Here is a 15,459-nt window from a genome sequence, read left to right as displayed (position 1 = left end):
GAGCAGGAGTAGGAGAAAGGTAAGGGAAGAAGGAAGGGGAAGGAGAGGAAGAAGGAGGAAAGTAGAGAAGGGAGGGAGAAAAGAAAGGGAAAATAAGGTGGTGTTATAACAGGAGGAAGGGATGGTAAACAAAGCAACCCAAACTGTATATTATAACCTATTAAATGAAATAATAAATGTATAAGAATGATAAATGTTAAAACACTTGTAACCAAACGACATGCTATATGTGATGATGGGTTTTTTTCTTTTTGTTTTGTTTTGTTTTTATTGTTGTGGGCATGTGTCGTCTGTAACAAAAAAAATTAAAAAAAATATTTTTATAAAAAGGTGGAGAAACACTGAGATAGATGATAATGAGGGAGGGAGAGGGAGAGAGAGAGAGAGACCATAACTAGATAGACAGATAGGCAGGCAGATAGACGGATGGATAGAGAGAAAGAGAGAGAGATAGGTAGGCAAGCAGATAGATGGATGGAGAAAGAGAGGGGGAAAGAGGGAGAGGGATACCATAACTAGATAGGCAGGCAGTTAGACAGATGGATGGATGGATAGAGAGAGAGAGGATGTATATAATTAAGGTGACCAGACGTCCCTAGCGAGGTCGCGGGCTGGCAGTAACTGCCGCGGCCTAGCTCCCCCCCCTCCGGTCAATGGTGTCCCTCTTTATCAATCTGAAAATCTGGTCACCTTACTTGTTTAGGTAATTCTGAGGTGGTTGATGGTTCTGTGAGTGCCTGTCCTTTATAATTTTCCACATTGCCTTGATGGTTTTTATTCCAGTGACTTTGTCTTTCCTGTTCTTAGGCTTAGGAAAAAAAAAACTGGTTTCATTGGCAGTCTTTTTTTGGGGGGGGGGATTTTTATTTTTTGGGTGTTTTCCTAGCACTGTCATAGTTTGTGGGTGTGGGTGGGTGTGTAATGTCCCACAGTTATCTATGCATTAATAATGATCTAGTAATATTAATAATATCTAGTAATTAGTAATATCTAGTAATAACATCGTCTTGGACACTCCCATCCGGTCACATGGGCAGCAAGCCACTCCCATCCGGTCACATGGGCGGCAAGCCACTCCCATCCGGTCACATGGGTGGCAAGCCACTCCCATCCAGTCACATGGGTGGCAAGCCACTCCCATCCGGTCACATGGGCGGCAAGCCACTCCCACAAAGGAGGCCACGCCCACAGAGGTGGTTCGAACAATTTTTGAAACCCACCCCTGCAATAGACTAGTATTTGAGCTACATGTCTCAGTTTGTAAGTCTTACTTTAACTATGTGCCTAGGTTCCTTTCCCCACACTTTGTTTGTCTATTAATTTTTTGTTTGTGGGAACAAGGGGAAAAGTATTTTAATGCAGAGGATCGTCTTCTTTCCATGGCAGATGTTGAAGCAGCCTAATATAGAGCCAGTCTGGTGTAGTAGTTAAGGTGCTGGTCTAGAAATCAGGAGACACATGAGTTCTAGTCCTGCCTTAGGCATGAAAGTTAGCTGGGTGACTTTGGGCCAGTCATACTACCTATGGTTATTGTGTTGAAAATAGAAGGAGAAAGGAGTATTTGATATCTTACTGCCTTGAGTTTCTTATGAGGTAAATAAAGACAGGATAAAAATCAAATTAAAAATTATGTTTCTATCTTGCTTTCTCTTACATGTCTGCCTTGTTAGCCTTGCAGTTACACAGAAAATTGAATAGGCAGATCACCCAGATAAGGTCCTGGTACATGGTCAAATGGTGAAGGATTTGTCTCTGGGACAATCCAAGAACAAAAAACACAATTAGGAAGTATACTTTTTTTAAATCACTCCCCCCTTGCTCTCCCTTTCTCGCATGCGTATGTATAAAAGTTTACTGTTTCAATTTATAAAATTGTGATTCTGAACATTATTTTAATGAATTGGCTTTTTTATGAATCCTAGGAGAATTTTTCGAAAAGCCTGTGTGTTTTTCTTTTGTCCGGTCTCAAAAATATCCAATATCCTTATGTTAAACAATACAGTTCTGTGAATAAATAGCATTGTTCAGATAAAGACATTTAGCAGATTGTAGCACTCTTAGCAGTAACAAAAGATGTATTACCATATGACTTAGTTGTACTAATACAAAGAAATCAGCTACAGCAGTAAATTAATTTTAGATCATGTATGTATGTATTGTTTGTTTGGTCAATTTTTTCTAAAATGAATATTTTCTTATCTGGAACCCCCCCCCCAATCTGAACGAAAACGTAGCAATACTTTTTCTTCTCTCTCCCTCCTTCCTTCCCTCTTTTAAAATCAAAATTAAGACACAAAACCCATAACAGAATGATGCCTACCCTAATGAAACCATATCCATTAAATAGAATAGCCCAAAGGTCTTTTAGTGAGATGAGAATGGCAGTGTTTAGAGCTGAGGTGGCACACTGGTTAAATGCAGCACTGCAGGCTACTTCAGCTGACTGCAGTTCTGCAGTTCGGCTGTTCAAATCTCACCGGCTCAGGGTTGACTCAGCCTTCCATCCTTCCGAGGTGGGTAAAGTGAGGACCCGGATTGTTGCTGGGGGCAATATGCTGACTCTGTAAACCGCTTAGAGAGGGCTGAAAGCCCTATGAAGCGGTATATAAGTCTAATTGCTATTGCTATTAAACTATTAATCTTTCAAGATTTTAAACTCCCCATCAGCTACAAACAAAGAGGAAAATATGTGATAGCAAAAGTATATGATAAATAATTTTTTTGTAAAGGTTACTTTCCAGTTTTGAAATACATCTACATTTTATGAAACATGAAAATTACTATCTTTGGTTTTTTTTGTATTGGAATTGTGGACCTGTTGTGATCATATATTTGAACAAAATGCCAGTATAATAACAAGACAGCTTGAGACATTGTTTAAACATAATAATGTTCTCAGCTCCATGGAGTTCTTTCAGAGCTAAACATATATATTTGTTGGTTTTGAAAAATGTGTGAGTTTATATTTTATAACTGCAATTTACAAAATTTAGCTAAGAAAGCAATTGGTATACTATGAGAAATAAATATCTATGAATACATTTTAGGCACACACAGAGGAATCTCCAAATACTGTTGTTCATATGCGTGGGAAAAAAGGTGACATACTGTATGCTTCACTTTTTAGTAAATGTCTGTCTGTCTTCTCTCTCCGACCATCTAGCCATCTACCCTATCTACCTACCTACCTACCTACCTACCTACCTACCTACCTACCTACCTACCTACCTACCTACCTACAGTAGTGGCCAAAATTGTGGAAATCTTTTGTGAAAAGTGTATTGTTGAGGTTTGATGGCTAATACTACCACTCAGAATCATACTCCTGTATTTCTGACAATGTGGGAAAAGTGACTTACCTGCTCTAATTGTACAGAAAATAATAAAACTTAATATCAAGTGAAGAATTTAACTTTTATCATTTTCTTTTAATAGAAGTTGAAATCATGTTTTATGGATTAACTGTGTCTGTTTAGTTCAGTAAGACTGAATAACATTTTATTACACCAACCCAATACTAAGAAATAACGTGGGAAGTGAGTTTAGGATTATAGCCGATGCCTCTTACGGTATTTTATTATTTTGGTATATAACTTCTTAACAATATTAAAAAGTGGGGAAGAGGTTAGACAATTAATCTCTCTAATCTCTCATAATTTCACTAACTACCCTCAAGAGGGATATCAAGCTATTTCTCTTTGTCTTCAGTTCTCTGAGGATAGTACGTAGGATCTTGTTTTCTAGCCTTTTTTAAGCCAGTAATGCCATCTAGTTCAAAGGAATTTTTTTATATGGAAGTCTTTTTTTTTTTTTTGGTTAGTTTTACTTTTCTAAGCTACAGGCTCCCAATTAAACATTAATTAAATTGAACTGTTTAGAACAGACTTTTAAATATTTGCTGCCAAGATGGAGAGACAAATCAGTCCTGTTTGAAATGTTAGTGGTTCATGCCACTGCATAGTTTGAGAACCCCCGATTTATTAATGGTGTTGTCACTCAGTGGTTGGGTTTTTAAAAAAAAACTTTTGTTGATATCATACTTTTTTAAAGGATGCATTGGGGCATCCTGATTTCTCATTTTGAGGGCCAAATTTGATGTATTGTTAGAACCCTTGGTTCAGAGAAATATTTTTCCTATTTCAAAGAATTCCATTCATTCAACTTATTGGTCTGCTCGGGAGCACTTCTGCCCACTTAGATTTTAAATAGTAAATACTAACTATGTGACAGTAATCTATTTTTGCTACAGACCCACTGATCTATTACTGGCATAATACTTGCTGAAACAATAATATTTTTATTATGAAAACTAGTACTCCTTGAGATAACGTAGGTTAATTTTATATATCAGAAAGCATGATAGAATCGTCTAGCAAAGACTATTGTGTCTCTGTTAAAATGAATGGTTTATATTGAACTAGTAGTAGTTTCTGTGCTGTGCTGTTTGAATAGCTTGGAGATTTTTCTTTCTGGCAGATATGCTTTTAGTACTCAGATCCATCCAAAAGTATATTCAAGAGATCAGTTTGGTTTCCACGTAATTTTAACCAGTCAGAAGGCATTGTTCTCTTGAAATCTTTCACAAAATTTACAATGTATGCTGATTGTTCTCTAGAATTAAAATTCAGCATACTTTGTAATTTTTTTGAAAAGCTTGCGGATTTTGGGTAGATGGGAAGAGTTTCCTATCAAGGACACTGTATGTCAGTTGGACAAGACTCAAAAGTAATACAAAAAATATTTTTGCAAAAAAATAAAAAGGAGCTTCAAAACCTTAATTAGTTTCACAGGTTTCATCTACTTTGTTATAGTGCATAGAAAATGTAAGCCTTTTGCTGGCCTTCAAAAATGTTTCTTACAATATAACAGTGAAAAACTCCAATGTCCATAATGGGACAAAAATAATTCTATAACTGTCTTGATGCCTCCAACTAAAGATCTGTCTTGTCCAGCATTTTGTTTTCCACAGGAGCCAGTCAGATGTCTTTGGACTCTCTCAAAGAAATGAATAGCAGTGTATTGTCATTTGTTCCTAGTATCTGATATTATCCTTTTGAAATTGAGCTTCCTTTTAACTATACTGATTTAGAGATCTTGATGGATTGCTCTACTAAGAGCAGTAGAAATAATCAGGAATAAAATGAAGAATAAAAAATGCTCAGAAAAGCATAAGGCAGAAATGGACATCCCATGATTAATGCCACCCCTTCCCCCACCCCTTCCAGCAGTACATTTGTGCTCCCCAAGATTAACTCAGAATCTAATAGCATGATAGTCAAATTGTGATATTTGGGATAAATTGGTAAAATAAGGTTGGGAATGGGTATACTATGCCTATAGTAGATACAATACTATTTGCACTCCACCAAAATCATTTAAAAAATTTTTTTTTTCATGCCGTTAATATCTCCATGAAAAAGTTCCTGCAGCCACTATCAGATCAAGAATCAAAGTTGCAATCTCCAACTCATCAGGAAGTTGCTCACAACTTATCAGGAGATCCACTAATGGAAGTAAGAGTGTGAGAGGGAGAGACTGCCTAGGTCCATGATGGCGAATTTATGGCACGTGTGCCAGAGGTAGCATGCAGAGCCCTCTCTGTGGGCATGCGTGCCATTTCCAGCTGCTCTTCTGGTTTCCAGAGTGCACAAGTGCATTGGCCAGCTGGTGTTTATGGGTACCAGAGTCCCGGAAAATGGCCTGAAAAATGGCCAAAAGAAAGTTGTTTTTCAGACCAAAAACAGCCTGAAAAACAGCCTGAAAACGGCCCCAAAAACCAGTCATGTGCGCGCCAGCCAGCTGGTCTTTGGGTTTCTGGTGCTCCGGCGTGCACCTCTGCTCCACAAGTCACATTGGTTGCCTGTTTGGTTTTGGGTCCAATTCAAAGTGCCGGTTTTAATCTTCTTAGCATGGGGCTACAAGCAGAGGCCAAGCACGCTCCATTTGCATGAGCGGCAGGTGCACATATACGCTGCTTGTGCAAATGAAACTGTATGCATGTGTTTGCCACCCACTCACACAGAACCATCCCGTCTCCCCTCCTCTCGCTGGTCCGCAAAATTGGAAAGGTTGGAGAACTCTGCTCTACACTGTCTGAGGGACTGCCCCTCCTCAGGTACATCAGCCTGCCTTATTAGATCCGGTAGCAAAGATATGTTGTGAGTACCATTAACTAGGGACCTACATTTTTTAAGTTCCAGGAAATGTGCCTTTTCTGTTGTGGCAGCCACCTTATGGAACCCCCCCCCCCGATTAAATTAGTTCCATCTTTTTGTCATTCTGAAGCCCCTTAAGACCAGGTTAAGTTATCATACCTCCCTGAGAACTGGAGACTTGCTTAGATGGCTCTATTGCTGAGGTACTTATTTTTATCCTCTTTTTGTCTAGAATTTGCATATTTATAATATTTATTTTTTAATGTGGGTTTTATATTTTTATATGTGTTATTTTTATATTTGATGTTTTATTTGTTTGTTGTATGGACCACTTTATTTATATGGGCAGCTATACATATTTGATTGATTGATAAGACAGACAGACAGGCAGAAATTTTTTTACAAACTGGAACTACTTTCTCTCGTAGATTCTGAGCAAGTACATTTTGTTAGCTTTAAGAAACCTCCTCTGTAGCCATAGTCCCCTCCCTTGCGCTATGACAATATCTATCCCTTTGATTACATTTTCAGACAAGATCACCAATATCTGTGCTTTTTGGACTTTTCATATATGCTGTTTGGGACGGACTTCCATTTTTTAAGAGAAGCGTATAAGTTACTATGATAAAAACAAGAATAACTTCTTGGTTCCTGTGTTTTTCAAAAGTTATTATTTAAGTTACTGATTGAACATGGTTTTCTTTTCTTTTCAAATAGAGCAGAGACTGCCTGAAGCTTGGCCCACCTGCAGAGGGAGAAGTTGTTCAAGTAAAATGGCCAGATGGAAAACTTTATGGTGCAAAATATTTTGGAACCAATGTAGCATATATGTACAATGTAAGTTTCATTTATTATTCCAAGATACTCATTATATATTTAGGATTATGTTGACAGTTGCTTACAGTGGTAGGAAAGGTAGTCTTTCATGGAGAAAATATTCATCAATAAGTCATAGAAATTTATTCTAATATTTAGATATTCTGCCCAAAATTCTAAAGGAGATTCAGAGGAATTTTGTCTAACTCCTATCCATTTCTGTTAAATTTTCATCACTTTGTCCATGTGTCAGTGTTGGAATTCAGCTGTAAAACCAACACACAGTGTATAACATACACTGTTACTAGTATAATTATATGTTTATATTTATGTAATAGCAATCTTAATACAGCCAGTAACTTAGTGTTAAACATCCAAGAAAGATTTATTTACACATCTATGCAACTCCATAAGTAATTTTTTAAAACATGTAGATTCTAGATACTATAGGATTAAAAAGAATATATTTAACAAACTTTAATGACTTTTGAAAACATGGCTGCCATGACTTTCAGAAAGATAGAGAGTTGAATTTTGTAGGAAAAATATAAGCCCAAACATTAGCTCATTATCATTTTTCTAACACAGTCTTTTGGCATGTGTGAGCTTATGACAGTGACTAAATTTCTGTGTACTAATCAAATATTTTGCAGAAATTCCAATTAAACCACTAATTAATTATGTTCTAATATAAGAAAAGCAAATAGAGAGAGCTAAATAGCAAATGTAACTGACACCATATTGTGGTAGTGGTTTTATGTTGTTATGTGTGTATCTCTCTTGAGGCTGATATCAATTAATATGGACAGTGATTGACAAACTTGGTGGTTTACAGTTGCAAATAAATCCTAATTCAGATTTGGACTCATTGGGAATATATTAACATTCTCTATATTAAATCCTGCTGAATAACTGTTGCTTGTTATTAGACCTCAACAATTGGGAGTTATTTTCCAATTTATTTTTAAGTAACAGTAGTGGCACATGTATGACTGAATCCTTAATGGAAGATTAAAAATGTACAGTACAAAAATGTACTGTAGTTGCTTCTGTTTCATCCACTATGACTAATGTTACATTTTCAAAACTGAGTTGTTTACTAAGAATTTCTAATTATTCTGAAATAACTGCAGAAAATCTCAGGCCCATTTAATAATTTTCTATGAAATCAGAGAGAATATAATGAATTACATTGTGGCTTACCGGAGATCCAGTTTGGTTAACCCATAAGGCTAGAAAGTTGGAGACCCTTATAACTGGGTGGCTTTGGGCCAATCACTTTCACTCAGCCCTGGAAAGAAGGTAATGGCAAAACAATTCAGATTTGTTTGCGTAGAAAAGTGCATTGATTAGTCAAGAAGGTCGCCAGGAGTCTTGTGTATACAAACATACAAAAACTAGCTTACTAGGGGATAGCTAGAATAGTATATTGAGCTTTAGCTAAGGAGAACCAGGTTAATCTTACTTGCCTAGAAAATTTACTTTATGCTATTTTTTTCTCCACTTGCCATATTTCATCAGGTTGATGTATGGATGAAAGACCTCTATGTGTACTGTATTGCATATAAGATGAGACAAAATGCAACACTAAACAATAAAAAAATTAAGTCTGCTGCTAACATTACATTGAGGTTAAGAACGGAGCTAGTCAATATAATTTGAATCATTCTTCTCATATATCCTTTAGATAAATTTGAATAGGATTTACATTTTCCTGTAGAAGTTTTTTGTGTGAATTTTTTAAAATAAAATTTAATTAATTTAATAGGATCATTGAACTTTTAAAAATTAATTTGGCTAGTAATACAAAATAATTGTAGATGCACAAATTCCCATGTCTGTCCATTAAAAAGTGGAATCAAATAATTTAGAACTTTTAAAAGGTACAACTAATGCGGCAGCAGCAGCAAAGCAATTTAGCATTCCCTACACCTAGCTACATTCCCTTTTTCATTTTCTGCTAAAGAGGTTCATACTGGATTAGATCTAAACCTAAGCATGATAAAGCTTTTCATCTTCTCAACAGACTATTTTAAAGATGTTCCATCAGATTCTGTTAACGGGCATTTCCTTTAGTGTCACTCATACCTTCTTCCTTTTGACATAAGTCTTCCACAACCTTGAAAACAGAAAGATTAATGCTTATCACTTGGAAAATTGGAGGAAAATGCATCAAGCTGTTTTAATATGCTGCATAACTGTTTGTGGGCTTTGGCATTTGTGATGGAAAACTTCCATGTACAGCCAGCAAATATATGTTTTCTTATGCAGTCAACTGCTAGCTCCACTGCTCAGGATTTAAAGATGTTGTGCTAAGAAAATTTTATACTACCAGTCATGACTTCTACATTTAGGTCAGATGCTTTTTTGGAACAGAGATCCAAGCCCTTGGGTCAGATATTATGTGGTGAAGAGAAGTTCTCTTTTACATGTTTTCTGGCCACTACTTCTGCTTCTACTAAGGAGGTCTGACAGACTAGATATTTCCTTGTGTGTTTTGCTCTTAGCCCAACTTCTAGTTATCCACTGATTCAACTTTGTATATTATTCTTGCTGTAAACCTGAATAGACATGCCAACTTGGACCTATTCATTCATTCTGGCTAAACCATACTCAATGCACTTGGAAAGTGTCCCAGAATTACATTCTTTCTTAGAAGCACAAGAGATTCTTACTCTAGGCTTGAGAATTTTCATAAAATGGAGGAACTGAAATTCTGATCCTTTTAATAAGCTTAGAGAAAAGTCCTATAGTGACAATCTTCGATAAAACAATTCACTAAAACTTCCCCTTTTAATAGTTATTTGTTTCAGAGATGTTCCCAGTTTTTGGTGCACACTTCTTGCTTGGCTTTGGCAATCTAAAGATGGCTTTGGCAATCTAAAGTTTCCTCCCAACTTTTAGAGATGTCTGTATTTTTTATTCATAAACTAAAAAAGCACAAACAAGCAGGACAAGTCTAATCAAACTTTCCATTGAAAAGTTTTATAAAGTCATTGCTCATATGCTGTCTAGCATTTTTACCTCATTTGTTGGGGCACAATAATTATACAGTTGGTCTAGTGTACTCAAGGCTGCCTTCCTTACTCTTTACATCTACCTACTGATGATACTGAACTCTAAACTAGCAGATAACTTCACCCAGCAGTTTCATGTAGATGCTAAAATAAAGCAGAACTTGAGGCATCCCTCGAGTGAGAAGCCATGGGCATTACCTTTCCTCATCTGTCAATACCGACAAGAACTGACCGCTGAGGAAGGAGATGAGCCACTGCATCACAGTGTTTCTTACCCACAGCTGATCCAGAAGGTAAGCTTTTGTCAGTAACAAAAGCTGTTGAGAGATCAAGAGCATGAGGATAGATGCCCCACCTCCATCCTGACTCTGCCACAGGTCAGGCCCAGTGTAATCAGTGCTGAATCTCTACTATTACCCTGGCTTGAAACTAAACCCTACCCAGATAATCCGTTTGTCCAAGATTTTCAGCAACTAATATCCAACCACACTCTCAACAACTTTCTCCACAGTGGGGGGTTTGAGATAAGATGATAATTGCCCAGGATATAGGGGTCCAGTGATGGCCTTTCCAAATGGGGACCTGCAGGAGACTTTTCCTTCCCTTTCTATCACTTTCAATTCTTGTTATTGTGGCATTTGTGTTGCCCCAAAAAGTGAAAAGATGTGCCCAGATAATGAAATAAATCTTTTAGATGTGACTTACAAAATCATTCAGCATTTTGGCACAATTTAGAAATAACAAAATATGTTATCACTTTTTCTTAACTGCTTATTGCACTTTTAAAAAAGCCTTTAATTTTAATGCCTTGACCTTTCCTTTATAGTATTTCTTTACGCAATTGTTTAACTCCAGGGGATTTTATCCTGCATACAAACAGCTGAAATATTTCGTTAGCTATGCTGCCAGGTGAAAATAACAGTTAATAATTATTTCATTAATTCATTTTACCATCAGGTAGAATTTGAAGATGGCTCCCAGATAGCAACAAAAAGAGAAGAACTTTACACTCTTGATGAAGAATTACCCAAAAGAGTGAGAGCCCGCTTTGTAAGTATTGGCAAGGAAAGTGTTAGAACCACAAATCTGGACAAAATTTCACAAAATTTGCCATATTGCTTATTTACACTATAAAATTATGTGCCTCAAAATTCCTGAGGTCTTATACGAATATATAGTTTAGTTTCCTGTGACCAGCATCCTACTGATATTTACTATATCTATCTATCTATCTATCTATCTATCTATCTATCTATCTATCTATCTATCTATCTATCTATCTATCTATCTATCTACCTACCTACCTACCTACCTACCTACCTACCTACCTACCTACCTACCATCTACCTACTTACCTACCTACCTACCTACCTACCTACCTACCTACCTACACACACACACACACACACACACACACACACACACACAAAATACGAAAAGGAAGTTGGCATTTCTGTATCAGAAACAAACTGGCCATACAGTACTTCTTGTTAAAGCTAACCCCAATTTATCTAATTGTAGCTAAACTCTCAGCTATAAATTGGCTTTTCTTACATACACCTGTTGTAAAACAAATAGTTCTCCAGCTTTCTGGTTCTCCTCCAATACCTTGGACTAGGGCATAGGGTAAGGGTACTGGCTTGATTGCTTTTCTCAACAATGCATTTTACCATCAACATAATTGTTGCCAGGTTGTTTCTGTATCAATTTATAAATTTGAGAGTGTGCATAAAAATGTATTTGCTATAAGGTAGAAAGCACATGAATACGCAGGTTTTACAACCACTTCTGTAACATGGTGTGGATGGATTGATCAAATTTGTAGATTGCTTATATTTGTCAAAACACATTTCTTATCTATTTCTAGAGATGAACTGTGTTCCATCTCTGCTACAAAGCAATATTTTGGGTAAGATTACAGCAGGCAAAGTATTCTTTTAGGAACAAAATATGGTGATATTTTTGTCCAAACATACATCTTGTAAAGTTTTAGACAAATCCATAACTTAGATATTCATAATAATAAAAATAGAGAATTTCCTAGATAGCAACAATATTTTCAAAGCAGCAAAAGACTCAGAAAAGCTTTTTCTTTGTGTGTACAGTGAAATTGTGAGAGCAGATTCCCAGAAAGAAAGATATCAAATAGGAATTACTCTTACATTAATTGGTGGTATTTATAGTCTGTGTGTTTCAACAACTAAGAAACTAATATATTGCCAGTATAGGAAAGATAACTTTGGAACAGAGAAATAAATATATTAGTTAGAAAAGAAAAGAAAAGAAAAGAAAAGGCAGGGCAGGGTGGAAGGGAGGGTTGGAATGAGGGAGTAAGTTGTATATTGTGTATATTTGTGAGTGCAAAAGGAATCCAATAATTGTTCATCAAAAGACCTATTAGCACTTCAGATTCAATATTTGTTCTAGATTTTTTTTAAAAAAAAAAAACACCACCTGGTATTAAAATATGCACTGTATGACCTTGGCTGTGCCATATCATTACTGACTCTGTAGAATATACCTAACATTGGAGTGAAGATAGACTGTGGCCATTAAATGTGAAAGGTTTTCCCCTATAAGTGGTGTACAGGATTTATATTAAATAGATTTCTTTTATACCAAGGCAGAATCCTCCCCCCCCCCCCCCATGATGGGCTTTCTAAAGTTGAAATATATTCTTAATCTCTGTTTTTAGTCTACAGCTTCTGATATGAGGTTTGAAGATACGTTCTATGGTGCCGATATTATCCAAGGACAAAAGAAAAGGCAGCGGGTATTGAGCTCCAGATTTAAGAATGAGTACGTGGATGACCCCGGCTACCGCAGTTTCCTGAAAGCCTCATTCCAAAAGAAGTGCCAAAAAGGACTATAAAAAAAGGAAAGATTTCAAATTCACTTTCTCTTGGGGTATGAAGAGCATGAATGTATTCCCTGCTGGGCAAAGAAAAACAAATGTAAAATTTTTGAAGATGTGTTCTCTTATTCATTCAGGTGTCTACCTAGTGGTTAAATGCATTAAATACATGTATATCAAGAAGTTTTCTCCAAAGTATTTGGAACCCTTTGAAATGTCTTGATCTAGGGCTCCAATGTGGACTTACTTTATTAAACATTTGAATCAATTTGTGTTGATCAACCTCAGTTTTGAAACCCTACTGACTAGCAGGAGTAAAAGTGACAGTCAGTGAGTGTTTTGCCTCAATTCCCTGATATTTAAAAATTACCTATCTAGATAGGAATCTCCACCCCCAAATAATTTGTACAAGTTCCACCAGTTTTAGCTTTCTACAGCATTCGCTAAAACAAATGCAAGTATAAAGAGCATTACGATCTGTAAGTACTGTGCTGCTCATCACTTTGCACAGGGCTTTTCACACTATTTATGCCTTTACTACTTACAGTACTACTAGTAGTACTCTTTGGCTAGGTTTAAGTTAACATGGGATTTGGGAGGGGGTGTTAATAAAAGACAGGTGTTTTTAATGAAGGATATCTTTAGGAATGGAATGGGCGTGTATATTTAAAGGGGGATATTTTTGGCATCTATTTTTAAACTTTTTTTCAAGATGTTCTTGGGGAAAGAGCAATTTGTACAATAAATGCCTCATTGTGTTTATAAAATTACAGTTTACATATCTTTGCTTAGCAGGCCAGTTTTGAATTAATGTAATATAGAAAAATAATTTTGTCTTCCCTTTATAAATAATAGTCTGCAAATGTAATAGTGTTTGAAATAAATAAATAATGTCTCTTTGCTTATTAGAGTTGCAATATGTGTTATATAACTTCTAGAGAGCAATCAAAACATTGGTGGTCTTTACATCTTTCAAAATAACTTATATAATTACTAAGACAGCTTATTACCTTTACAAATTTAACTTTTGGTATGGAATAAACAATCAGAACAGACAGAAATAATTTTATCAGCAAAATTCAAACTACAAGATTCCAAGAGTTCACCATCCCAAATGGCTCTGCCAGGATACCATTTTGCTAATGTCGCAGTAGCAGAAAAGTATCGTTTCTTGCCTTTATCATCATGCAATAAGTTTTAAAATTATTTTAATCAGTTTTTCAGTCCTAATTCTTTCCATATATATCCTGTAACCATCTTCTTATATGTAGACCAAAGAAGTCATATTCTTCCTAATTAGAGAGTTAATTTAGCAATTACTGAGTTAACAATATGAATCACTTTCACATTATTCGGCTTAACCAATTCAAATGGATTATAAAGTACAGTAAATTGAAAGTTCTCCAGGATATTCAAGAATTCTGAATTCTGGGGACATCTCTAAGTGAACTCTGTAAATCAGACTAAACTTTGTTATGTAGACAGGACTGTCAGGTGGAGGTGAGGGAGTCAAAAGAATAAAGACAGGAGTCATGACACATGATCAAAGCCCTTCCCCTTTTGTATATGTGTCAACATTGCATGGATTTACAAAGCATTGGCTTCAACTATGTAATTATGACCATTGCCTTGATTTTTTAAATTGTTTTTTTGTCCATCCTGCACATTCTGCAGAGGTAATTTCAGCAATCAAATGAATTCAGAAATGCTTAGGGAGAAAAAGGTGTTTAAAGCCTTATGAACAGCAGGCAAGGATCTAATTGAGGTCTCAGGGACTCTTGCTTCAGGAGCTATTACATTCATGATTGCTAAACATTGGCAGCAGGTGATCCACTTTTTAAGCATGTAAATGTAATGTGAACATCAGAGGATGACTTTTTCCAGGAATGTTCCATCTTAGTCCCTTGATAGGAGTGGTGGGTTCCGGCTCCCATTGCAACCGCTATGCTGCAATGGGGCCAGGCGTCCATCACGTGTACACGTGCAGCATGAGCATGCGTACCCACCGTTCACAATGCTCCAGCTGCTCAGCGGAGTGTCGCACAGGTGCCGTACGTACCTTGCATGTGCGCAAATGTCCCAGTCAGCTCAAATAGAGGTAAGGAGAGCGGGCAGATGGGCGGGGCCTCTGGAGCACCATACCGGAACAGTACCTGGTGGTCCCAGTAGGCACCGGTACGGCCGTACCGGGGCGTACCATTCGTATCCCACCACTGCTTGATGGGCTTCTGATTCTCCAGAAAGACCTAGCCTTGAATCTGGAGTCCTCCTGGATTCTTGGCTCCTGCCCATAGGGCAAGTAGAGACTATGACAGATCTTTTGAATAGCTTTGGCTGGAGAGCTATTTACAATCTTTCCAGGAAGCAGATACAATGATGATGGTTGCTCATGCCTTTGTCATTAGATTACTGTAATTTTTCTACAAGGGACTGCCCTTGAAGACCACCCAGAATCTTTGGGTGGTCTAGAAAACATATTCTTTTTTTTTTTTTTTTTTTTAAATATATTTTATTCAATTTTCACATTCCATTTGCAATCATTTATATACAGGGTATTCACTATAAGAAAAGAAAAGAAAAAAAAGAAAAAAAAAAAAAGGAAAAAGGGAATAAAACG

The 15,459-nt window shown here is 36.5% G+C and overlaps 1 protein-coding gene across 5 annotated transcripts in view; it reads left to right on the top strand.

Annotated features, from left to right (window-relative positions):
* Positions 1–13,747, top strand: part of KDM4C (lysine demethylase 4C) — a 240,010-nt gene extending 226,263 nt beyond the window's left edge. For all 5 annotated transcript variants that reach the window (XM_032213186.1, XM_032213188.1, XM_032213185.1 and 2 more), the window contains 3 exons: positions 6,873–6,992; positions 10,946–11,038; positions 12,684–13,747. In XM_032213186.1, the coding sequence (XP_032069077.1) occupies positions 6,873–6,992; positions 10,946–11,038; positions 12,684–12,860 (390 nt within the window). In that variant the 3' untranslated portion in view covers positions 12,861–13,747. The remainder of the gene's footprint in view (positions 1–6,872; positions 6,993–10,945; positions 11,039–12,683) is intronic.
* The last annotated feature ends 1,712 nt before the right edge of the window (positions 13,748–15,459 follow it).

This window comes from Thamnophis elegans, chromosome 3 (assembly GCF_009769535.1).
Source record: "Thamnophis elegans isolate rThaEle1 chromosome 3, rThaEle1.pri, whole genome shotgun sequence".
Classification (NCBI taxonomy): Eukaryota; Metazoa; Chordata; class Lepidosauria; order Squamata; family Colubridae; genus Thamnophis; species Thamnophis elegans.
Note: the sequence above shows the minus strand (reverse complement) of the source record. Positions and strands in the feature narration are given on the sequence as shown.